Raw genomic sequence first — 26659 nt, 5'->3', positions numbered from 1 at the left:
ATACTGTTATAAGATTTGATGTTTTAAGGTTTTAAATGTTTTGACTATTTTAACGGCTTATATAAGTAAATGTTAATTCAAATTTTGTTTTATTATCTGTTGTGAGCCGCCCTGAGCCATCTTTGTGGGAAGGGCGGGATACAAATAATAAAATAAATAAATAAATAATAAGATAATCAGCCCATATCCCTATTTGAGTATATACCTTAAAATACAGTGGGAGATGGGTTAATATACGTCAGGGGCGGGGAACAGTGGCTCTCCAGATGTTTTTTTGCCTACAACTCCCATCAGCCCCAGCCATGCTGGCTGGGGCTGATGGGAGTTGTAGGCAAAAAAACATCTGGAGAGCCACTGTTCCCCACCCCTGGTATACGTAATGAGATAAAAAGCCCCGCCTCTCCGAAACAAGCAGTATTTAGGGCAATTGGCCACAGCAGGCCTGCCCCCTGCTTTTCCCCATGAGTAACAGCTCTGTGAGAACTTGTGGCTGATTCAAGGTCACACCGGCAGGTGCACGAGGAGGAGCAGGCAATCAAACCCGGTTCTGCCCAGTAGTCCCCATGGACAAGAGTGTTCCCCAGCATTTCCTATGGGCAAGCCCTATGGGGGAAAGTTCTCTCCATTATTCTCAGTGGGCCAGGAGGCCCTCCATTATTCCTTACGGGCAGACGTTCTCTCCATTTTCTTCCTATGGGCAAGTGTGGTCCCTCCTTTCCCCTGTGGCTAAGCGTGGTGTCCATTATTCCCCATAGGCAAGGATTCCCTCCATTATTCTCTGCGGGCAAGCAGGATCCCACCGTGGTATTCCGCCTGGAAGAAAGACACTGGCCTCCATGTCTGCTTCAGGGCCACCAAGAGGGAGGGAGGGAGCAGGGAAAACCTCTGGGGGAGGCAAAGGATGCAGCAGAGCTGAGAGGTGGGGGGCCTCTAGAGGATGAGGAGGGCTGGGCTGGAGGGGCCAGGAGGCTCTCCCTCAGGTCTGAAGCCCCTCTCGGGGACAGGCAAGGGAAAGGGAGCCAAGAACGCTGCTGCTCCAAAGCAGCCTGGGAGCAAACTCAACCCCCCCAGAGAGCCAGCAAGACAAAGCCCTGAGCCAGCTTCCTCCTTTGAGGTGGAGGGGAAACTTCTTTTCCTGGGCGGGGTGGGGGGAGGTTGGTGGCTCTGGCAAGGAGCGTCAGCCTCCCCAGGCTTCTCGTTGGCTTTCTAGTTAGGGGAGGAAGCTCATTTTCATATGTGAGAAATCAGCCTCCTGTGGCCCCATGGTGCAGAGTGGTAAAGCTGCAGTATTGCAGTCGGAGCCCTCTGCTCACGACCTGAGTTCGATCCCGGCGGAAGCTGGGTTCAGGTAGCCAGCTCAGGTTGACTCAGCCTTCCATCCTTCTGAGGTCGGTAAAATAAGTCCCCCGCTTGCTGGGGGGAAAGTGTAGATGACTGAGGAAGGCAATGGCAAACCACCCCGTAAAAAGTCTGCCATGAAAACGTTGTGAAAGCAACGTCACCCCAGAGTCAGAAACGACTGGTGCTTGCACAGGGGACCTTTCCTTTCCTAAGTTAAAGCAGCAGCCCCGTGGCACAGAGTGGTAGAGCTGCAGTACTGCAGTCCGAGCTCTCTGCTCACGACCTGAGTTCGATCCTGGCGGAAGCTGGGTTCAGGTAGCCGGCCCAAGGTTGACTCAGCCCTCCATCCTTTTGAGGTCGGTCAAATGAGTCCCCAGCTTGCTAAGGGGAAAGTGTAGATGACTGGGGAAGGCAATAGCAAACCACCCCGTAAAAACTCTGCCATGAAAACGTGAAAGCAATGTCCCCCCAGAGTCAGAAACGACTAGTGCTTGCACGGGGGACCTTTCCTTTCCTTTTTTTTTTTTTCAGGGCCTTTGCACCTGAAGGAAAGTTTGTGACCTTTGGGAGGGGGGAGAAATGGAGAACTAGTTTTACTTCATATATTGAAACCATCCACACATAGCATTTCCTCTATTAAATACTTTATTTTCTGTTGAATAAACCTGTGTTGTTCATCTTCATCTGTGCCTAGTCGAGGAAGAAGTGATGCCGATTTACTTCACAAATCCTCAGTCTAAAAGGTTTCTAAACAAGAGACGTTTAGGGGGCACGCAGCTTCCGCAACAGCAGTCCTTGAATCAAAATGTGTGCCCCCCACTCCGCTTTCTGACTTTGGGCATCAGGGGTGGGTTCAAAGAGTCTATAGCAGAGGGCAGAGTGGGGAAGTGGCCACCCCCAGTCCAAAGGGCATCTGCCTCCCCCCATGGCCAAGGCAGGGAAGCTGACACAGTTTTCCTCCCCTCCATTTCATCCTCACGATCCTGAGAGGAACGGCCTGCCATGTGACTGGCCCAAGGTCACCCAGAGAGTTTGTGTGGCAGACGGATGACTTGAACCTGGGTCTTGCAGACCCTAGGCTGAACCTCTAACCACTAACATCACAACTGTTATGGTGGGATGGCTGCTCTTCAACACTCACAGCCAGGTGGGCCTGGATACGTCTTGCCTGCTGGCCACTGCCGGGCTGGAAAGAGCTCCCCACCCCCCTCAGTTTACTGACAGAAAACCACCCTGGATGGCTAGCGTCACTCTTGCCCTTGCCTAGGAATGGCCACAGAGGGCATCCGTTTCCTAAAGCTACAAGTGCTCCTTGTGCCGTGTGGGGGGGGGGTGGTGGTTTAACCCTACCCATCTGTTACTAACACAAATTTGAGCAGACTTCAGAGGATGATAGAAGACAGGAGAGCCTGGCGTAACTTTGTCCATGGGGCCGCAAAGAGTCGGACTCGACTGTGCGAATGAACGACAAAAAACAAAATCAATGTGTGAGTGTTAGATCCAAGTAGTCAGCCGTGCTGGTCTGAAGTAGAACAAAATAGGAGTCCAGTTGCACCTTTAAGACCAACTTAGTCTTATTCAGAACGTCAGCTTTCGTGTGGTCTCTACGCACACTTCATCAGACGAGGAATCCGGTACAGTGAGCGAAGCCACACGTAGCTGGTAGTCCGTGGCTCAGAATGCAAACTGGTACAAATTTAAGAACCAATGTTCTTAATTTGAGAACCCAATGCGAGAGTTAGACTTCAGATTTTTTTTGCACTTCTCGTCAGTCGAGAGATCTGTGTCGTCAGTTCATGGCTCAAGACTCCAGATTTAAGTAGCCACAGATCCAGCCATTTTGAGAATTAGATACTGGTTTTAGTGAATCTGAAGCACACTGCCAGTTACAGCAAACAAAAGTCCACTTTACTACTGTGCCTTTCTCTAACCTAAGAGATTGTGGGATTGACTGGCAAATCTTATTAGGCACATTATTCAATTTTAGACTTTTGACTGACCTGCTCGAATTAACCCAAATAATCCTGCTGGTACCCCAGTTCCTTTCTAGGTGTGAGGGAACTCCTACGAATAGATTTCTTCTTGTGTTGATCAGGGATATATAGGTGCTTTCACACGCGCCTTCTCATTAGTAGGAGTCGCCATCCATTTATGCAGTAGTTGATATGCAATAGGGGGAGGGACGGTGGCTCAGTGGTAGAGCATCTGCTTGGTAAGCAGGAGGTCCCAGGTTCAATCCCCGGCATCTCCAACTAAAAAAGGGTCCAGGCAAATAGGTGTGAAAAACCTCAGCTTGAGACCCTGGAGAGCCGCTGCCAGTCTGAGGAGACAATACTGACTTTGATGGACCAAAGGTCTGATTCAGTATAAGGCAGCTTCATATGTTCAACAGGATAATTGTATGGGCTGACCCTCAGGGGTCAGTTCTTCCAAGGAGTATCCTGGCTCTAACATTGGGGAGGGACGGTGGCTCAGTGGTAGAGCATCTGCTTGGTAAGCAGAAGGTCCCAGGTTCAATCCCCAGCATCTCCAACTAAAAAGGGTCCAGGCAAGTAGGTGTGAAAAACCTCAGCTGGAGACCCTGGAGAGCCACTAAAGGGGAGGGACAGTGGCTCAGTGGCAGAGCATCTGCTTGGGAAGCAGAAGGTCCCAGGTTCAATCCCTGGCATCTCCAAAAAGGGGTCCAGGCAAATAGGCGTGAAAAACCTCAGCTTGAGACCCTGGAGAGCCGCTGCCAGTCTGAGAAGACAGTACTGACTTTGATGGACCAAGGGTCTGATTCAGTATAAGGCAGCTTCATAGGCTTCCACACTTACCTGGGATTGCCGGTCGGTCTGAATGAAGAATCCAACCGTTGCGTGAAGTGAGGCCAGTAGCAGGCCATCTGGTGCGTATGCAGAAGGTCCCCCGTCCAAAAAGAGAGAAAGAAACGGAGCTGAAAGACCCTGGAAAGCTGCTATCAGGCTGAAAGGCCAGAATGACCTTCATGGACCAGAGGCCTGACTCAGCAGGCAGCAGCCTCATTATCTGTTCACGGGCAGCTCACCCCTATTCCGGTTATCCTTTTATCGTACGATAATCACAATCAATGTTCCCTCTAAGCTGCAGAGTCTCGGGAGCAAAAATTCCACTTTGTGAGCTGCTGGCATTCAAGTTGGGAGCTGCGGCATCAATTATTGTGTTCCCGGGTCATTTTTCCTGGGCCAAGACAAAAATGAGAGAGCCGGAGGCTAAAAAAAAAATATGTGAGCTGGCGCACGCTCACTCAGCTTAAGAGGGAACGCTGATCATAATAGTATTTTTTAAAAGCTGCAAATGGGGCTTCCCCTGCAACAATTGAAACCTGTCTGTCCCTAGGAATTCAGCCCTTTGCGTTATTTCTAAGTAAAGCCTTGTGGTTCTATCAATGAGGGGAGAATGGGCAAGCTTGCCTCTTGCTTCTTGTCAGTCCCTCCTTCCTAAACAGAAAGAGGTGCACAAAAGAATTCGCACACACACCCCCCCCACACTTTACTCTCCTCTGCAGCCACTAGTGCTTTTCAGGCAGAGAACTCCTTTTTGAGGTGTCCAGACAGCTGCTGGGAAAAGAGGGAAGCAGGGGAAACAGGCATCAGCCAGCAGCACGTCAGATTCTGGGGAAGGGGCACAGGGGACCTAAGTGCTGCTTATCACGTTGCAATTAAACCAAACGCATCATTAATTTTCACTGTCAAAATACGTACTCATGACCCTATCACCTGTTTTCAAATGCAAAAGATGCGCTTAGACTCTTCTGTGCCAGCAGCTTGAACGAAGGGAAATTCAGCAGTTCTCCTGCTAGAAACAAAATCCCGCCTTTCAGTACATTGGTGCTGCGGGGAAGCTGCCGGTCTCTCTTATGTCCTGTTAATACAACAGCTGGGTGTGTCTGTGTGTCTTTTGGTGCTCTATATTCTCTGTGCAGAGACTTCCGCACCTTTATATGCACCAGGTTTTTTTTTTGTAGAAAAAGCTGAGCGGGAACTCATAGGGCACGCCCCATGACACCAAGCCAGCTGTAACGGCGTTCCTGCTCAAAAAAAAAAAAGCCCTAATATGCACAAGAAGTACAGTGGGAAGGGCCTTTCTATCCTTCCCCAGACTCCATTTTCATAATGTATTATGCAATCAGTACTATGATCAAGGCCGTGCTGTGGACGGCCCAGGCTAGCTGGATCTCTTCAGATCTGGGAATCTAAGAAGGGAAGCGCAGGGTCATGACGGGGGAGGTGGGCAATGGCAAACCACCTCTGAAGTCTCTTGCTTGGAAACCCCCTGAGGGGTCGCCATAAGTCAGCTGGGATCACCACCGCTGCAATCAAGAAAATGCAGCAGGCCACTCATAAAACCAAAGATTCATTCCATTTCTACCACTTCAAAAAACAATGTTTAGGCAAGGCCAAATTTAAAACCTGCGCTTCAGGGTGAGGGCCATCAAATGTGACTTCTGTCAGCCTTTCAAAGTCAGGCACCAAACTTGCAAACCGCCAAACAATCATCTTTAACAAAACCATACTTGCGTTTCTGAGAACCAAACAGCGTTTTTGCAATGACGTTCTCTTGGCTCTACAAGGAACGCCGCTTGGCCAGCAGCTGCAGAAATAAATCTTGACAACTTAAAATTCTTTTCAAAAGGAATAAACTGAATAAATCAGCTATAATAAACACTGAAATTTAGACATATTATAGATCTAAGTCAGGGGTGGCCAACGGTAGCTCTCCAGATGTTTTTTTGCCTACAACTCCCATCAGCCCCAGCCATTGATGGGAGTTGTAGGCAAAAAACATCTGGAGAGCTACCGCTGGCCACCCCTGATCTAAGTGGTTAAGATTTACGTCAGCATAAATACCCAGACAGGGCTGGGGGTGCCCTCGGAGTTCTTTGGAGGAGCAGTCTCAAAGCTTTCAAAGAGGGTCGCAGCAACAATGGAATATTTTAGAAATTTTGTTTTAAAAAAACCAGTTCCAGCTCCCCCCATTCTTCACCATCTTCTTCCACATTCCCCCCCATCACAGAATGCCTTCTAAAGCACCTTTCAGTTACTACAACATCTTTATGCTTTGGCTCAGGGGTGTTCAAGCCCATTTTTACAAGGCATTTTATCCTCCCAAGAGCCCTGCGAGGTACACATTAGGCCGAGGCTGTGTGGCTGGCCTGAGAAGGCACCCAGCAAACCGCCATGGCACAGTGCAAAGCCAAACATGGGTCTCCCAGATCCTAATCAGATCCTTCACCAGCAGGAAGCCTTGGGCAACTCCTCTCCACCATGGGGGGACAAAGCCAGGGGCCTCCGAGGATTGCTCCAAAGGAACGTGCATCCAGTGCTCAAACGCACCCTTCAGATGCTCAGCATTGTTTATCGTTACTTCCACTCCTAGAAACCTAATCCACGAAGACACCCAACTAACACATTCAAGACGTCCTTGCAGCAGCCACTCTCTTTGGGGCCACCAAGCACAAACGTGGCCCAAGTCCCACAGGAAGGGAGCCTCGTTTGTTGCTAAGGAACAGCTGCTACTGCTGCATTTCCCAAACAGCTCAGGAGAGCCGTTTCCTAGCCAGAAAAGGCTGCGTTTTCCATGACTGGGCTAGCAGAGACAAGCAAGATTTCATAACCAGCTGGGGGCCACTCTAACCCTTTGTGTTTTACTCATGGGCTGCATCCAGTTCGGTGAAAAGTGCTCCTTGGTTTATAACTGCAAGGGTGTCTGTTTAAACGATCTTTTAGAATGCCAGAGCGAAAAGCGGCAATTACCTTCAAACTGTGGCTTCTAATCAACATTTGATGCTTTATTTGAACGCGAGAAGTGCAATAGTTAAATATTCTGATGTTTACAATTTACTTTTCCCCCAAAGAACATGCGCAGAAATGTATGCATACTACTATACGGATCATATGCAAAACAAAAGAAAACCCACCATTGTGAGACCGATCGTTTTCTGGAGTGGCTGGTCCCCCCAGCTTGAATCTGAACTAATTTGGCTTCAAGGTATTCAGATCCAAGAAAATTGCTTTGCACAGAGAACAATCAGCCAGTTTCTTAAGAGCCGTGTAGGTGCAAATCTTAATTGTGGAGCATCAAAAATAAAATTAAACAAACCAAAAAAAAAAAAAAACCACACCCCTCTCCAAACATGTTCAGTTTACCCTTTGGAATTCATTCTGTACAATTTACTTAGTTACAGTTTCTATTTTACAAGGTAATTACACTACGTACACAAATATACATTAAGCAAATAAACCTTCATTTTTACGATCCTACACAACGTCACAGCCAACGTGTCACATACCTGCTCTCCTCCTAAAAACACCATTTTGGAAAACATTTCGACTACAGAAAAAACAATTTTAAGTGCACATTTGCGTTTTAAGGTTGTAGGCGTCAAACACTGACTTCCCTCCTCCTTCCCCTTCTCCGAGGTCCTTCTCGGTAGTTACTGCTTTGGCTCCTGGGTGGAATGCTAAAGGGGTGGGGGGGGTTCCTTCATTCCCAGCACCCCCGGCCTACTTCTTCATATCTCCACACTTCATAGCACTGCCACTCGTGTTCTCCGTGGCTCCAGAAGACAGTTCTCCAGGAAAAACATCTTCAGCTCTTAGCGGCTGCCGCTGTCTCCAGCGCATCTGTCTTGACTCCCCAGACGGTTCTGCGCCCCCGCCAGCAAGCGTGTCTTAAGAGAGCTGAGGCTCCCCCCCGCCCAAACCCCAAGAGAACACCTTAAATACTGGGGAAGAAAACAAAGCACCTTCTGGCGCCGACGGGCACCAGTCGCAGCGGAGGCTTCACAACGGGGAGGGCAAGGAGAGCATGCAGTAAAGGCGGGCAGAGGGCCGCTCGGCTGTACTTCCGGCAGTCCTGCCTTGGCCGAGTCCGGTGCATTTTTGCAGAGAGGTTTTCCGGCTACGCTGAAGGTCCTGAGCCCGGGAGTGCCGGCTGGGGCGGCGGCTGCCCTGTCCCTTGCGGCTGGGAGGATGCCGGCGAAGAGCTGGTCTGCAACTGTGCTTGCAACTGGGCCAGCTGCTCCGGGCTGGCCAGCGTCTTCAGGAGGGAGTTTTCCTGCTCCAGCTGGTTGTTTTTCTCTATGAGCTCTTTGATCTGCTCCTTCAGGACCTCCACTTCCTCTCTGACCGCATACATCAAATGGCTCTTAACTAGATCCTGGAAAAAGGGACAACGGTTAGGATTCCAGGAAAGGGCTGCCCAAGGAGGCCACGGGTCAAACAGGCCCCCTGCACCTCATCTCCTCAATGCCACGGGTGACTTGCATCTGCAGCTTTCTCCACATACTCAGGATCTGGAGGCTGGACCTCTTCCCATCCCTGCCTCTCTGTGAAGCCCAGGAATGAACGTCTGTCTGTCTATTGTGAGGGACGGTGGCTCAGTGGTAGAGCATCTGCTTGGGAAGCAGAAGGTCCCAGGTTCAATCCCCGGCATCTCCAAAAAAGGGTCCAGGCAAATAGGTGTGAAAAACCTCAGCTAGAGACCCTGGAGAGCCACTAAAGGGGAGGGATGGTGGCTCAGTGGTAGAGCATCTGCTTGGTAAGCAGAAGGTCCCAAGTTCAATCCCTGGCATCTCCAAAAAAAGGGTCCAGGCAAATAGGTGTGAAAAACCTCAGCTAGGGACCCTGGAGAGCCACTAAAGGGGAGGGACGGTGGCTCAGTGGTAGAGCATCTGCTTGGTAAGCAGAAGGCCCCAGGTTCAATCCCTGGCATCTCCAAAAAAGGGTCCAGGCAAATAGGTGTGAAAAACCTCAGCTAGAGACCCTGGAGAGCCGCTGCCAGTCTGAGAAAATACTGACTTTGATGGACTGAGGGCCTGATTCAGTATAAGGCAGCTTCATATGTTCATATTGCTAAATGACCTGCGTTTACATCAGCTCCACAACCTGCAAGGCAGAGCTGGGATCTTCCTGCAACTCCCTCTTGTTTCCCTCTCCGTTCAGTGCCATTCACAAAAGGCAAGAACAGAAGCCTGGGCAAAACATCTGGGCACAGAAGAAGCCATCCTACAGTGGCACAAAATATGCCCTGTGTCCTTTGGTTGGCGCGGAAGCCACATATCGGTCTTTGCATTCCAGCGGCAACACCAAAGCCACCTTCTGGGACCAAACCCCACCAACTACCGTCGCTCACCACTGCCGCAAACCTCTGGCCAGGAGGGGCAGGGCCTTCTAGGTGGCTGCCCCCCCCCCCCCTCTCCTTGGTGCCTTTCTCATTCCTGCTGGCTTGTAATTGCAGGGTAGGCGTTGACCCTCCTGCTGACATGCACCCCTCTTTTCCTTCGGCTCTGCTGGGGCAGTTCAGTTTGCATTGTTCACACCCTTTCGCCTCGGCAGACCCAGACTCCTTCCTGGCTGACACCCGCCTTCTCCCCCCTCCCGCCAACATGCACCCCTCTTTTCCTTTGGCTCTGCTGGAGGTGCTTGTAAATCATGGGATGTCACTCCCAGCCAGGCGGCTTGCCCCATCTCGGAAGCGGAGCATCCCTGACAGGTCCTTGCAAGTGCAAACCCCCCCACCACATGCACCCTTCTTTTTCTTTGGCTCTGCGGGGGGGGGGGGGGGCTTGTAAGCCATGGGATGTCATTTCCAGCCAGGCGGCTCGCCCCATCTTGGAAGCGGGGCAGGCTCAGCCCTGGCAGGTCCTTGCAAGAGCAACCCCCCCCCCCACGGGGCGCATCATTCTCCAGCAGCCTGGGACGCCCCCGCAGCTCTCTGCCACGATGCCCGCCTTGCAGATCCGGCCCCCCAAGGCAGTGGGGGGGGGGTTGCAGCGCTGCCCCCCTCCTCCCCTCCCCTTGCCGCATTCCCCCTCCCTCCTCCCCTCCGGTGACGTCAGGCGAGCTGCAGCCAATGGGCGGGCGCGCTATTAATAGCCGGGAGGGGGAGGCCGAGTTTGCCTAGCAACAGCGAGCAGCAGGGCCTCTCCCAGGCCGGCCCCGGGGGGGGGGGGAAGGGGGGGGTCCCCAGCAAGCAAGGCCTCCCTCCCCCGCGAGCTCCTACCATGGCTTGCTCGATCTTGTTGTCGATGGCGACGACGCTGGCGCCCGAGGAGCTGCAAGACACAAGCCGGGAGGGGGGGGGGAAGGAGAAGAGCCCGTGAGTAGCCGCAGCCCCGGTCCCAGCCCCAGCCTCCAGTCCCAGTCTCGGCCCCCAGCCCCAGTCTCCAGCCCCGGGCCAGAGGAGGGGCCGCCTGCGCCTGCTGCACTACCTGGCGGCGTCGAGGGCCGGCGCGGAGGAGTCGGTGCCCAGCAGCGAGGAGAGGAAGGAGATGGAGAAGTGCCGGAGGCGGCAGACGCCCACATCCATCGCCCGCCCAGCACGAGAGGAGGCACGCCAGCCCCCGGGAGCCCCGCAGCACAGGCGGCGGCAGCAGCGGCCACGGTCTCCACCGAGCGCCAAACGCCCGCGGGGGCTCCAGCAGGATGGAGGATGCCTGCAAAAGGCGGCGGCGGCGGCGCCCATTGGCTGCTCCGACGCCAGGCCACGCCCCCCCGCACAGGCCACGCCCCGAGGAAGGAGGGAGGGGGCTCCCCGGCCAGCGGCCCCCCCCCCCAACCTCCCTTGCGCCCAGGGAACCTGCTGCGGATCGTGGCGCACGGGAGAGGCGCAAAACAACAGGGCGCTTCGGGTTCCCCACTCCCCTGAAGAAAAGGGCTGATTTGGAGGGTCGGCTCTACTGAAACAGCATAACTCTCCCCCCCCCCCTTGCTCCTAAAACCCTGCTCTCCGCCCCCAAATCTCCAGGAATTGGCCAACCCGGAGCTGGCAACGCTGGCTTCTCCTGCCCTCCAAAAGCCAGCCCCCTCCTCTAAGCCTTTTCCAGCAGTTCAGTTTGCATTGCTCCCACCCTTTCGCCCCGGCAGACCCAGAACTCCTTCCTGGCTGACACCCACCTTCTCCCCCCCCCCAAAAAAAAATCTCCAGGAATTGGCCAACCTGGAGCTGGCAACGTTGGCTTCTTCTGCCTTCCAAAAGACACACTGCCAGTCCTCCTCCTCCTCTAAGCCTTTTCCAACAGTTCAGTTTGCGTTGTTCACACCCTTTTACCCCGACAGACCCAGAACTCCTTCCTCGCTGACACCCACCTTCTCCCCCCCCCCCCCAAATCCATGAGGTAGTTCTGGTCAAGAGGCTGCGACTGGCCTGAGGTTCATCTAGCAAACCAGCATGGCAGAGTGGGGATTCGAACCTGGCCCTCTTGAGATTCCTAGGCCTACACTCCAGCCACGGCCCCGACTTCAGTGCACTTTAAAAAGGTAAAGGTAGTCCCCTTGTGCAAGCAGCAGTTGTTTCCGACTCTGGGGTGAGATCACATCACAACATTTTCAAGGCAGACTTTTTACGGGGTGGTTTGCCACTGCCTTCCCCAGTCTTTACACTCCCCCCCCCCCCCCAGCAAGCTCGGTACTCATTTTACTGACCTCGGAAGGATGGAAGGCTGAGTTAACCTTGAGCCGGCTATCTGAATCTAGCCTCCGCCAGGATCGAACTCAGACAGTGCACTTAGAAGGGAGCAACTCAGCTTGGAGTGAGGTTGTTAGCCAGAATAGGCCATCCGTTCTAACACCACTTATGGGGGGGAGCCCTCCCCAAATAAAAGAAGCACTCCTGCACAGTGCCACATTTTATGCACGGCTGCCACAGACACAGAGCACCCGGGGAAAGCCAAGAAATAATCCGATTACTTTCGACTTCTTGGGCACCAGCCGGCCACCTTCCCCCCTCCTAAGGAGCTTATTGTAGCTGCTAGACTCTATTGTTCTTTTCTTCAGTAATCTTAAAAACAACTCCCCTCCCCCCCTCCCAAAAAAGGCTCAAGAAACCCACTGGGCAGCACTGCATAAGAACGTAAGAGAAGCCATGTTGGATCAGGCCAATGGCCCATCCAGTCCAACACTCTGTGTCACACAGTGGCCAAAATTTATATATATATATATATATATATATATATATATATAATATATATATATTATTCATATATATACACACTGTGGCTAATAGCCACTGATGGACCTCTGCTCCATATTTTTATCTAACCCCCTCTTGAAGCTGGCTATGCTTGTAGCCGCCACCACCTCCTGTGGCAGTGAATTCCACATGTTAATCACCCTTTGGGTGAAGAAGTACTTCCTTTTATCCGTTCTAGCCCGACTGCTCAGCAATTTCATTGAATGCCCACGAGTTCTTGTATTGCGAGAAAGGGAGAAAAGGACTTCTTTCTCTACCTTCTCCATCCCATGTATAATCTTGTAAAACTCTTATCATGTCACCCCGCAGTCGACGTTTCTCCAAGCTAAAGAGCCCCAAGCATGCCAGTGGAAACGCCACCCGAACCGTTCCCTCCTCCACATTTCCTCCGTAAAGAAGGCAAGCCACCAGAACGAACGTCTACCTTTAAGTGGTAACACATTTGTAGTAATGCTAGACCAAGGACCTCTCAAAGTGCCAGAGAAGGAGCTCGGTCCTACTGACTCTTGGTGGCTCCTTTCAACAGGCATAAGAACCGCTTCTCTCAGAGACCAAAACCACAAAAAGGAGTCACAGCAGATTTACTCCTGCTAGAGAAAGCACCGCACTGCCAATCGCCGGCCACTTGTCCAGTTTACACTGAGGCACCAGGACGTCTTCACATGTTGCCACTCCAAAGACCGACAACATTCCTATAAACTCGCCATCCCCCTTACCTGGTCACTGTTCAGACATTTGGCCTCCCCCAGCCCCCACCCCCGAATCTAGCAGTCTGAGCCAGAAGCTGCCACCAGCCCTGGGACCGGCTGGGTGTGCAAACGTAGAGAGTTTAAAAATGCTGCGTTAAACAGGGCGAGAACGAAGGTGCTTCTGCTGCAGGCGAAGAGCCCTCCAGGCAAATCTCGCCTCCGCCACTGCTGTGGGAGGGAAAGAGGAGAGGCCACACTCTCGCAGGGTGGCTGAGAGGAACAACATGTGAGAAGGTCTCTGGGGAATTCAAACACACAACCGAAAGTAGCAAATGACTGGTAATAATGAAGATTTGCGCAGCAGCATTTCTCATAGCAAGCAAGAAAGGACTATAATTTTTATGTGCATTAATAAGTCTGTCAGGCATTATGAAAGAGAGATGTGGCACGGCGCTGTTAACTACCACCTGAACACCCCCCCCAACCAAAAAAAAAACCCCTATCACAATCCAACAGTCCTGGGGGGAGGAGAGGAATTTCCCCTTGATGTGTAAAGGGAGAGAAGATGTGTACTCATCTCATGGGAACGCAGCGAGGAGTCACAACTGACTGGATTCCTGGCATTACGTCTTCTGGGACACTGAACTTCTGCTTTTCTTCTTATGCACTATGCTTTTTATGCACTGCAGCATCTACAACATTCACACTAGGGTGAAACGGGGGGGTGGGTGGGGCTGAGACCCACTTCTGACATCATACACACAAAAAGCCATCTTTGCCATGGCAAGCTGTTTTAACCTTTCTGATTTCATGTGGGGTGATGAACACTGACACAGGAGCCAGGATTCTATCTCAAGCTTTCCCTCTGGGGTCGCAGATGCCCCCCCGGCCGCCAGCACCAAGGGCGGTATAGATTGTGCCTGAGCCAAACCACACCACACTTCTGTGGGGATTCAGAGGCATGAAAGGTTAAGTTAAGAGCGTGGACTCTTATCTGGGAGAACCAGGTTTGATTCCCCACTCCTGTAATGGTTAAGTGCGTGGACTCCTATCTGGGAGAACCAGGTTTGATTCCCCACTCCTGTAATGGTTAAGTGTGTGGACTCCTATCTGGGAGAACCAGGTTTGATTCCCCACTCCTGTAATGGTTAAGTGCGTGGACTCCTATCTGGGAGAACCAGGTTTGATTCCCCACTCCTCCACGTGCAGCTGCTGGAATGGCCTTGGGTCAGCTGTAGCTCTAATAGAGAGCCAGTTGGGTGTAGTGTGTATGGACTCTTAGCTGGGAGAACCAGGTTTGATTCCGCACTCCTCCACTTGCAGCTGCTGGGATGGCCTTAGGTCAGCCATAGCTCTGGCAGAGGTTGTCCTGGAAAGGGCAGCTTCTGGGAGAGCTCTCTCAGCCCCACCCACTCACAGGGTGTCTGTTGTGTGGGGAGAAGATACAGGAGACTGCAAGCTGCTCTGAGTCTCTGATTCAGAGAGAAGGGCGGGGTATAAATCTACAATTCTTCAAACCCGGTTCCATGCGCTTAACCACTAAACCACACTGGCTCTCCTGACAGCCGGCATATGGCTAGGGTCACAGAGAATCCCATTCATGCCATGAAGCTCACCGGGCAACCTGGGGCCAGTCATGCCCTCTCAGCCTGGCCTACCTCACAGGATCGTTGTGAGGGGAGGAGAATGGCACAAGCCGCCTTGGGTCCCCCACTGGGGAGAAAGGCGGGGCAAAAATGAATTAAATAGATAACACCCTCCCCCCCTCCCCAAGACATGATTTCACACACTGAAGTGATCTCCAGCTGTACACGGGATGCGACGGGTTGAGACCTCTCAGTCACTCCAAAGGCTGCTAATGAACCAGGGAGTGAGGTGGGGTCCTACGGATGGACTTATGTAACAGCTGTGAGAACACACCAGGCCTAAGAAAACAACTGGCTCTTTTTACAGGCCCCCTTGAATACCCTCCCCCCCCCACACTAGCTGCTCCACTCTTCTACTCCCCTGGAAGCACCCCCCATCAAGAAAAACGTGGGCAGCCAACCTCCAGGGGGTGGCTGGTAATCCTCCACTGTTACAACTGACCTCCACGCTACAGAGGTCGGTCCCCCCAGAAAAAATGGCTGCTGTGGAAGGTGGACTCGATGGGATTGTACCCTCCCCAAATCTCGATGGGATTGTACCCCCCCCCCCCCAATCTCCAGGTATTCCCCAACCTGGTGCTAGCAACTCTGCCCCCTGTTCCCACCCTTTACAGCAGGCACAGAGCTTTCCCCTCCAAATTCAGCCATCTTTGCCTTTCTGCCCACTGAGGGCTTCTGTGCTGTTGGAAAGCTAAAGGATTCAAGACGAAGTAGAAGCCTGCCGGTTTTGGTCTTCTCACCCTTATGTAACAAAGACCAGAACATGAGATTCAGAGTAAAAGGCTGTCAAAAGGGTTCTATCTGGGGGCAAGGCCAAAGGAGCTGCAGCCAACCTCTGCAAATCTCTCATGGATTCCTGAGGGGGCAACAGAGTTTACGCCTGGGGCGTTTCAAACTGGGTGGGAAACCAAAAGGTCATGATGGTCTTGCAAGCCAGAAGGAAGGAGGAGGAGGAAGGTGAGCTGGGAAGCTCAGGAGCAAGTCTGCCTAAGGGGACAATTGGCCACAAGCTTATCGCTCAGCTTTTAATGGTTTTAAAAATGCGAGTTTATCATCTCTGGTTTTTAATTAGATCCAGGTGGGCAGCCGTGTCTAAAGCAACAGAACAAATAGCAACAGACTCCAAGCACTGTATTATTGAGAATGTAAGCTTTCGTGTGCTAAAAGCACACTTCATCTGACAGTGGTATGGGATGGAATTAGAATTAGGGGTCGTTTTGTAGAAATATAGGTGGTGGAGCTCATCCAGGGATTTTATTTATTTTTTATTTATTTATTTATGATTTGTATCCCGCCCTTCCCACCAAGGTGGCTCAGGGCGGCTCACAACACATAAAATCCAACGTAACAAAATTAGGTTTAAACATTTACACAATTAAAACATTTAGAATATAAAAACATTAAAACACAGCAGAAATCTAGTAGAGCTACATTTAGTTTCCTATGCCAGATTCGTTGTAGGCCAGCCGGAAGAGGGTTGTCTTACAGGCCCTGTGGAACTGAGCAAGGTCCCGCAGGGCCCTCACCTCTACCGGCAGCTGGTTCCACCAGGAAGGGGCCATTACAGAGAAAGCCCTATCCCTGGTAGATTCCCTGCAGCTGCATAACAATATCCCTGGATTGTTATGCAGCTGCACCTACAAGATAGGAAGGAGGAAGTGGAACTCTCAGAAAGGTTCAGGAGCTGTGCTCCTGTGAGCTCCCGCTGAATCCGAGACCTTCCTACATATATAGAGAGTGGGCAGTGAATTAGTATGCAAAGTAGTGGAAATGTTTTTAGCAGATTAAAAGAACGACAAAATGGGGGTCTGGTAGTCATCGGTTTGGGTTTGTTTTTAATTGGCAGTCACCTCGGTAGCCCCTTGCAAGGGCAGAAAGATCAATAAAGAACGACCATCTACAGAGAAAACAACCCTGCTAAGTTAGATTCAGGTGGGGAAGTTGTGTCGGTCCAAAGCCACAGAAAAAAGTCAGACACCTTGAAGACCAACAAAGTTTAATTGCGGGCAGAAGCTTTCACAAGCACGGACCCAGAATTAAACTGTGTTGGTCTTAAAGGAGCCTGACTGGACTCAAACTCGCAAGTTTCGTGTTGGGGAGGCAGAAAGTCACATGGAGTTTCTCTGCAAGGGGTTCCTGAGAAGCTAATCAAGTGTGCCAGAGGGTCCACCCCCCCCCCCCAAAAAAAAACCCTTCAAGAGTTGCCTGCACATGGAGCATCACTGCAGTAAAACTGGCGGGGGATTTTGAGCCCCCTCCCCCCGGACTCTGCAGGAAAAAAAGCAGGATTGGATGGAATATACCTGCTGTATAAGAGAACAGAAGCTCAGTTTTCCTGGATGCCTGCTACACAATATGCCCAGCCAGCTGAAAGTACCAGCCACTAAGCCAATCTCCCTCAATCATCAATACCTTCTCCCCCCCACCCAGCAGGGCATCAAGTCCGGAGCTCTTCTTCCCCCTTCCTGGCTCTCCACTCTCGCCTCTCAGCTCCTCCACAAGGACCCTCCTGCCCCTCCAAAACCACCAAGGGCAGCTTCGCCACCCACCTTCCCCTTTCAAAATGCCGAGTCCTCCAAGCACGGAGGGCTAGCAGAAGCTTCCGCCACTCATCAAGGTCATTCATTGTAATTTTAGGCACCCCACTTCCAAAACCACAGCTCCCTCCCCCCAAGCCCCCTCCCCCAGACTGCCTTGATTCACACACTGCTTGCTTTCCAGTTCGAGTTACACAAAAGTGAGTCCTGTCCGTTGTCCGATGCCTGCCGTAGCCCCAACTGAGGAGCTCCCCCCTCCCCAAGGCAGCTGAGCACGCTGCTCAGGCACAAGGAGTAGGGGCTGGATTCCCCCCCATCCCACTGCTTCGCCCCAACTTGCACAGACAGGAGACCATTCACGAGGAGTCCCATAGCTGTGGGCACCCAGAGGCAGCTGCAGGCAAGAACAAACTCTGCTGCCGTTTCCCGTCAAGGAAGGAAGCGCTGGGAGGCAGTTCCCGAATTCGCCACCCTGCTGCAACAAGAGACGCTTCACAGGGACCAACAGCATAAGCAAAGCTCAAGGATCAACCTCCTCGCCGGGGTATCAGTGGCCCAACAGTGCAAACATGGTGCAGCTGGAAAGGCCAGTGCCTGCCACAGCCTCTCTATCCCCTTGTTGGGGTGGGGGCCAGGCAGGACCTGAAGCTCCGAGATGCTCACACTTCTTCACCGCCTGGCTACACGAGAGGGTCCGGGGATGACAGAACGCTCGCAAAGAAGAACCCTGGCTGCAGATCAGGGCTTACAGCTCTCCAGCTAGGTGGGACAAATGCTCAGGGGCATGTTAAACAACTCCGCTTAAAGAAAGGCAGAAGGAAGCGATGATAGAGAAATACACTTAGAATGGCAGTAAGCTCCCTTGGTGGGCGACCACCGAGGGTCACTGTGCAGAGACGGGCAATGCCAAAACCACCCCTTTGAAAACCCCGCAAGGGGTCACCGTAAGTCAGCGGTGACTGGGCGGCACTTTCCCCAGCAATCTGTGCCTAAGACTTAGCAAGGATAACGCTCCCTTCTTGCTTCTCACAACAAAGGAAGGAAATGGGCAGGTCTTCTGTCTCCCCTCCAGGTGGGATCCAGAGGCAGGGCTAGAGGTCACCACAAGCCCCTCAAGAAGGGCTGAGGTCGAAGCTGAAATCTGGACCAGAATTGCCGCCAGTTCATCCCTGTCGCCTGACTGTCTTGTAAAATATTTCCCAGGTAATTTGTACAGCATTGGGATTGCAATCTCTAGCTTTAAAATACGCATCATCGATAGCTAAGTCAATCCAGCCACTATCCCGTTGGAAATTTAAAAAGCCCAACTAGCCGTTCCCTCTGGCAAAGAGGCTGTTTTTGCAAAATCCCAAATAAATCCCAAATAAATAAATAAAATGCAACTGACTTCAACTGCAACAGACATCATTAAATGCAAAAGACATTGTTGTGCAGTTACCTTTTGAGATGCTGCTCCAACTCCAGGAACACTTTCATGGCTCCCTGTGGACTGGAGGCCTCGTCCCTGGAGAACTGGGGGCTACATTGAGCTCTCTTTTGTATTGATCAATCAAATCTTGCCCAACCAGGCGCCAAAAAGAATCATGGAAGAGTTTTCATACTGAATGCATTTAACATCAGCAGTGCAAAAATGCCCCTCCTGAGTGCAGAAGCACTTTCAGAAGCCTGGTTTTTTTAAAATAATAATAACAACAATAAAACATTTGCAGCCAGCAGCTAAGTGGGTGCTTCTGCTTGAAGTTTGCCACGCATAACACCGGAGGGTTATAGACAGCAGAGGCAAGAGCAGGCAATGACGTCACAGAGCTTGTGACCACATGATGTCCTGTTACATAAAGCATCAAGAGAGATTAAAATCTTCCTGATCAGGATTTCACTTCCCAGTAGCTACATGCAGAATCTCTCTGGAGTACAGATTCTCACCTCCAATTGCGATGAGTCACTCTGTTCTCTCTCCAACACACTCGGATGCGCTAGCCATTGGTGGCTCCCCTTACTCCATGGAAAGGGGACAGGTCTCATGGGGAGGGGGTGGGGATGTTTCCCTTCGAACAGACTTGCCCCAATTTCAGAGCTCTCCAGTTGTTCAACTCTTATCTCCTGTGGGCTGTGGGGTGATGGAGGAAAGTAGTCCCCCGGGCAGGAAGGGGCCGGGCAAAGCTGCAGCACACTTTGCTTCCAAACTAGCCGTTAGAACAGCAGGCAGCGTTCTAGGATTCGATGCCCGGTACCAATTAGCTCAAGGGCTGGGCAGGGTCGTTCACAGCCAGCCAGCGGAAGGACCCTTCCCCTACCAACATTTCTTGTGTGATAATTAGCAGCATCCACCTTGAAGCTATTTCAGAAACATCAGAGCAGAAGCAGCAAATGGCATGGACCTCCATAGGCTCCTGGGGGCCCATCAGACGGTGGTTTCCTAATCAGTTAACAATCCAACTAAAATGCATAAAGTTGAAGCTCTTCCATGTCCTCTTCCCAATGAATACGGGGTTGGGAGGTCATCTTGGGAGCCAGTTTGGTGTAGTGGTTAAGTGTGTGGACTCTTATCTGGGAGAACCGGGTTTGATTCCCCACTCCTCCACTTGCACCTGCTGGAATGGCCTTGGGTTAGCCATAGCCCTGGCAGAGGTTGTCCTTGAAAGGGCAGCTGCTGTAAGAGCTCTCTTAGCCCCACCCACCTCACAGGGTGTCTGTTGTGGGGGAGGAAGGTAAAGGAGATTGTGAGCCGCTCTGAGACTCTTCGGAGTGGAGGGCGGGATATAAATCCAATATCTTCTTCTTCTTCTTCTTCTTCATCTTACAACTCTTCGTCTTTGACTTATGTTCTCATTCATATCACGATTTGTTTCAACAGCCTGGACTCAATCCTGATCCAAAAACAGAGCTGGGCTATGAATGAGAACGTAAGTAAAAGATAGCAGAGGTAGCTCTTCATTTGGCATCCTTTAAATTAAATTTTTGATTTATTTACATGGTAAGGTGCAAGCCAGCGGTGGAAGATATTATACAAAGCAAATAACAACTTTCCAGGGTTTAAGGATTTCTGGATATCGTTATATTTGGACTTTGTGGATTTCTGGATATCGTTGTATTTACATGGACTTTGGTAAGGGTTTTTGAGTTAGTGTTGCAATTATTGTAATATTGCACAAAAACTGAGGTATGAATTTTGATACGGGCAATCTTTACGACGCCAATGAATTGCATATCATTGTATATTGCGTAATTTCATTACGTATAGCGCACAGGGACACTTCATTACAAGTATACATTCAAGCCTCCACAGCAATGTAAATAGCTATCTGACTTACGGTGACCCTATGAATTAAAGTTCTCCAAAACGTCCTATTGTTAGCAGCCATTCTCAGGTCTTGCAGACGGAGGAACGCCGTGGCTTCTTTTACGGAGTTCCTCCATCCCATGCTGGGTCTTTTGCTTTTCTTGCAGCCTTCAGCTCTCCCTAGCCTTACTGCCTTTCCCAGTGGTCATCATGGGGCCTGGAAATTTAGCAATATTTTTTCACTGCAGCCTCTCTCAGCAGTTCTCGGTGGAACTACAAAGGGCTGGATCCAACTAGTTTTCCCAGTGGGGAAGAGGGGAAGAAGAGCCCCTTCAGCCAGCAAAAAGGCTACACTTGGAACTATGAGACTTGGCGTGCACAAAAGCTGGCTGAACCCAGCCCAAAGGTTATTTGTAATTTCATATCAGAATGTTTGGTTGTGTGACATAAAAACAAACGAGCATGAAGTTCTGGTCAGCATTTATCTGTATGTAAAATTAACTTTACATCATTCAGTGGTGGTGGATAAACTCATTTCTTTAACAAGTGTTCTATCCTGACCCCAATATTCAGGGGAATGAGAGCTTTCTAAAGCAATAATAGGACTACAAGAAATTGGGAGCAGTTTGGCAAGGGATAGAAGTTTAGCTTTTTTGATGTGGCAATGATACCAAGGATTACCTCATATTTATTAATCTAATTTATAACACTTTCAGTAAAGCCCTTCATGGTCTAAAACAGGGGTGTCAAACTCATTTGTTATGAGGGCCAGATGTGACATAAATGAGACCTTGTCACATAGCAGAGATATAAACTTTATAAAGGACACAAACACAATTAAAAATTTTTTTAAAACTTGTACACAAAACATTAACACTTGTTGGACTTCAAGGTGCTTTCTTTGTTTCTCCCCTGCGCAATCCAGGGAACTGGGCAAAGGAAACTCTTTCTCTTTCCTTCCTTCCCTAGGGGACCAAGAGGGGGAGGATCCTCAGCCAATAGAAGGAAGAGAGGCTTGGCTCAGTAGTTCTGCTGTGCAATGGAACAAGCCTGGCAGAGCAAGCTGTGATGCAGAAGGAAGCAAGAGAGAGTGAGAAGGCAGCAGATGATAGCTAGTTGTTCGGGGGCCTGATAGGAGCCCTTCAGGGGCCTGATAGGAGCCCCCGGGCTGCATGCTTAACACCCTTGGTCCATGACCTGCATAAGCTACAGAACTGCTTCTCTCAGCATGCTCCATCCAGGCAGCTTCACTCATTTGGTGCAGTGGTTAAGAGCGGTAGACTCTAATCTGGAGAACTGGGTTTGATTCCTCACTCCTCCACGTGCAGCAACTGGGTGAGCTTGGGCCAGTCACGGTTCTCTCAGTCCCACCTGCCTCACAGGGTGCCTGTTGTGGGGAGAGGAAGGGAAGGAGATGGGAAGCCACTCTAAGACTCCGAGGGAAAGGGCAGGGTAGAAATCCGCCTCTTCTTCTTCCGATCAAAACCTTCTGAAGGGACTTCCTGCGTTTGCGTTCTCTCTATTGTGGCTCCCATGAGGTGGAAGTGCACGACTGAGGAGGCCACGAAGGCACCCACACTTTTTTTCATTCTGCAAAATGTGTAAAACGGACTTATTTAGGGGAAAATTTTAATAAAAAGGGAATAATAAGCTATTGGGACAGTTTTTGATGCCTTTGTTTCTTGCAGTTTACAGCAGGGGTGGCCAACGGTAGCTCTCCAGATTTTTTTTGCCGACAACTCCCATCAGCCCCAGCCAGCATGGCCATGGGAGTCGTAGGCAAAAAGCATCTGGAGAGCTACCGTTGGCCACCCCTGGTTTACAGCACTTATTGCACTGTTTGCCAGTTTTACAATTCAGCCCTCTTACATTACTTGTAAGCATCTGACCATTTTTAGTGCAGTTTTCTAATTCTGGGCTCAGCTTTATTCCCTCTCGGTTGTGTGTCTTTCATTGTCCTTTCTACATTATTTAAAATTGTGCAACCCATCTTGAGTCCTGCAGAGAAAGGCGGACTGCAAATGAAATAAATAAGTAATAAATACATTTTTAGGGTTTGTAGAATCTTTCGGGCTCAAGTGCCGTGTTCTACTGGAGAAAGTTTTCCTTCCAGATGTTTCGTTCTCAGCTGCAGAGAACATCCTCAATGGCGTTGCAGCCGGAGCAGGCGCTCTGACCTTCTTGGCTGCTGTGCATTGAGTTGCATCGATGTTACCAGCCGTAAAAACCTGAAATCTTTGATAATAAATACATTTATCAAAGATTTCAGGTTTTCACGGCTGGTAACATCATTAGGGTTTGTAGAATTTTTCGGGCTCATGCGCTGTGTTCTACTGGAGAAAGTTTTTCTTCCAGACGTTTCGTTCTCGGCTGCGGAGAACATCCTCAGTGGAGTTGCAGCCAGAGCAGGCGCTCTGACCTTCTTGGCTGCTGTGCATTGAATAAATACATTTGTCATAGCTTTAATGGAACTATGAAAAACTGCTCTGATTAAGTTTTGTGGTAGCGGCAGGCAGAAAGTATGGTTATTAACCCGAAGAATGAAAAAGGAGCCCAGCTCCTACAGCTGAAGGAAATGAGACAAGGCCTGCATCAGATGCCCACCTGAGGGCCAAACAAGACGTGAAAAGGCTCACCCGGGGGGACCAACTACCACCTGAAGCTGGTGGTGCCACTTTCTGAACAAAAATGCCGTTCTGGTTACAAAGCAAGAGATCGTCTAGATTTGTCTTCTTCGTCCCTTTTGCTGGCTCCAGGGAGGAGTTTCTGTTGTTCTGTCTCTGAAGTCTGTGGGGTGCAGATCGACAGCTTAAATTGGGAATAAATGCCCCCCCCCCTTAACCGATGAACATTTTCGCTGCTCTGAAAAGAACCCCCGGCTACAATGGAAAAGGTTTGAAGTGTCCCGCTTGCTTTGCTTTTCCCATCCGCTCCCTAAGTGCAGCCCCAAGACAGGCTCTTTCTTTTTGGGTCCCAAACACCCTGATCTTTATCCAGAGTGACAGGGTGCACACAGATGAGTTGCCACATTGGGCACCTAATGAAGTCAGAGACAGGCAGGTTTCAGCTCCGATGGAACAAAAACAACCGGATTTCATACATGGTAGAACTCTTGAGAGCCTGCCGCTTCTCTTTGCCTCAGTGGAAACCAGGCCTCTCAAACACAAACTTCATTCCTTCGGGGGCACGATCCTCCTCACCCAAACCATCCCAGTGAGAAAGCAGAACCAGGCTGAGCGCCTCTCACCTCCCTGGGCATGGCCACGATGGGTCAGAGGCCACCCCTCTCGAATTAAACTGGATTTTATTGAAAGTGTGTTGGCATTTTGTAAGCTGATTTGGGTCTCCGACGGAGAGGTAAGTGGGATAAGAAATACCCTAAACCAGGAGTGGAGAACTCATTTGTTATGAGGGCCAGATCAGACATAAATTAGATCTTGTCGGGCCAGCCCAGTCTGTGGGCCGTGTGTCTACCTATTTAAGATCAGGTAGCAGAGATATAATTTTTATAAAGGACACAGGCAAACACAATTAAAGATTTTTTAAAAAAATAAAACATGCTTAAAACGTTAGCACTTGTTGGTCTTAAAGGTGCTTTCTTTTTATTTCTCCCATGGGATTTAGGGAACTGGGCAAAGGAAGCTCTGGCTCTTTCCTTTCTTCCCCAGGGGCCCAGGAAGGGGAGGAGCCTCAGCCAATAGAAGGAAGAGAGGCTTGGCTTAGTAGCTCTGCTGTGCGATTGAGAGAGCCGTGGCAAAGCAAGCTATTCCTCCTCCCTTTCTCCCCAAGGGAGGAACCTCAGCCAATGGAGAAAATAAGAGGTTTTGCTTTGTAGCTCTTGTGTGATTGAGCAAGCCTTGCAAAGCAAGCTGTTACATGGAAGGAAACAAGAGAGAGGGAGAAGGAAGCAGACAAGAGCCAGTTGCTTGGGGGTCTGATTCGGTCCTTGGGCCACATGTCTGACACCCCTGCCCTAAATAAAGCAACACCCACAATGACAGCATTAAGCTGAAGAGTGAGGAGCGGCACCACCACAGATTGCAGGGGGGGGGGCTGAGGAGAGGGGATTGATGGCAGGTATTCCCTGGGGAGCAAAAACTGTCCCAAAAGCTCACCTCCTTTCAGGCAGCCAGGTGGCTTGTGATTTCTGCTGAGGCACCTGCGGAGCCCCCCTCACCTACTGTGGATGCTAATGACCCACTGCAAACAGAAGGGACATCCAGAATTAAAACGGGCTCTTTGGGAAAAGTGTTCTTCTTTGTCCCACGGAAGAGGCTTGAGGTGACAGAATATGGCAGAGGAGAACAAGCCCAGCCAATGAAGGGTTAGCAGAGCAGCTGCCAGCTGTGGAAAACTCCGGGATCCTGAAGGAAAAGGGCGAAGGATTTAAGTTGTGGTTTTTCAGATGAAAGCTGGACATTCAGAAAGGGGGCTTGGCGGATTGAGGGGGGCGGATCGCCTAGGTCCCTGGTAGCAATGGGCCTGACCTAGAGAAATGCACTGCGGGAAAGTAAGGGGCCAGAGCAGAAAAGTTCATCCCTTCTCTCCCCTGAGAACTAGGGAAATGCATCCCAAATCCAACCTGAATGTAGACTCCGTGCGTGATCCTTATCAGAGAATAGCTAAACCAGATCCATCCGAAAATGTCTGGGGAACTTTGAAAATCACTGGGGTTCTGGTGCCTGGTTTGCCAAGGATGTTGAAACCAGACCAAGACGGGCAGCCTCCAGAGCAGGGAGGAACAGCAGGCCCCATCCCCCCCTCCGGCGCTTCATTTGGCTTTACAGACAATGGAGGATTCAATCCAGAAGGTGAAGGAGCTGGGCGCACAGGTTGTGTTCTTGTCAGTGCTTCCTGTTGTAGGCCGTAGCTTAGGATGAGAAAGAAGAATACTTCAAATAAACAACTGGCTACGTCGATGGTGTCGTCAGGAAAGATTCGGATTTCTGGACCATGGCTTACGCTTTAAAGATGGTGGTCTTCTATCGGGAGATGGTTTGCACCTTACGGCGGTAGGGAAAAGGGTGTTTGGTAACAGCCTTGCTAACGTAATAAGGAGGGCTTTAAACTAAATTGTATGGGGGAGCGACAATAATTCAAAGCCTCGTATGATGCCAGAAACTGGGGATAAGAGCATTAAAGATTTGCAAAGAGTGGCGCATACGCTAGGTAATGTTAACTTGCAGGCTTGTTCGGAAACTAAACCCTCGGGATGCATAAAACGTGGGTTCCGATGTCTCTACACTAATGCGCAGAGTATGGGAAAAAAACAGGAGGAACTGGAAGTCCTAATCAAGGAAGGAGACTATGACATAATTGGCCTTACTGAAACATGGTGGGATGACACTCACAACTGGAATATTAGGATTTAGGGGTACAACTTATTTAAAAGGGACAGGCAAATAAAAACGGGCGGAGGCGTAGCAGTATATGTGAAGGAGGTATATACTTGTGAGGAAATATGTGAATCTGAGCATGGCAGCTCAGTTGAGAGTCTCTGGGTAAAAATAAAAGGAGTAAGAAATAACAGTGATATTACTGTGGGTGTCTGCTATAGACCACCAAGTCAGGCAGAGAACTTGGATGAGATACTTCTAAAGCAGATTGCAAAGTTCTCCAAGAAAAGGAATCTCCCAGTGATCATGGGAGATTTCAATTACCCGGACATCTGTTGGAAGTCCAACTCTGCTAAAAATGAAAAGTCAAATAGATTCCTGACTTGTCTTGCTGACAACTTCCTTTTCCAGAAAGTGAAGAAGGAAACCAGGGGATCTGCTATCTTGGATTTGATTCTCACCAACAAGGAAGAATTGATTGAAGAAGTGGAAATAGTGGGCACCCTGGGCAGTAGTGACCATGTGATTATGGAATTTACAGTCTTAGGGAAGGGAAAAGCTATACGTAGTCAGACTTATAGGTTGGACTTCAGAAAGGCAAACTTTGATAAACTTAGAACTATGCTGGGTAAAATCCCATGGTCAGAAATACTTAAGAGGAAGGGGGTTCAGGAGGGGTGGGAGTTTCTTAAAAGCGAAATACTGAAAGCGCAATCACAGACGATTCCTATGAGAAGAAAAAATGGAAAAAGCCTAAAGAAGCCGAAGTGGCTCCATAAACAGCTCTCTAAAGACTTGAGAAATAAAAAAGACTCCTTTAGGAATTAGAAGGAGGGCC

The 26659-nt window shown here is 50.3% G+C and overlaps 1 protein-coding gene across 1 annotated transcript in view; it reads right to left on the bottom strand.

The window, feature by feature from the left end:
- Positions 1-7129: 7129 nt before the first annotated feature.
- The window catches only part of TSC22D1 (TSC22 domain family member 1), a 69446-nt gene continuing 49916 nt past the window's right edge, over positions 7130-26659 (bottom strand). The window contains exons 2-3 of the mRNA XM_060235228.1: positions 10366-10417; positions 7130-8520 (exon numbers count right to left, since the gene is read on the bottom strand). Of these exons, the coding sequence (XP_060091211.1) occupies positions 8263-8520; positions 10366-10417 (310 nt within the window). The 3' untranslated portion in view covers positions 7130-8262. The remainder of the gene's footprint in view (positions 8521-10365; positions 10418-26659) is intronic.

Source organism: Heteronotia binoei, chromosome 3, assembly GCF_032191835.1.
Source record: "Heteronotia binoei isolate CCM8104 ecotype False Entrance Well chromosome 3, APGP_CSIRO_Hbin_v1, whole genome shotgun sequence".
NCBI lineage: Eukaryota > Metazoa > Chordata > Lepidosauria > Squamata > Gekkonidae > Heteronotia > Heteronotia binoei.
The sequence above is the reverse complement of the archived record's forward strand: the minus strand, read 5'-3'. Positions and strand labels throughout refer to the sequence as shown.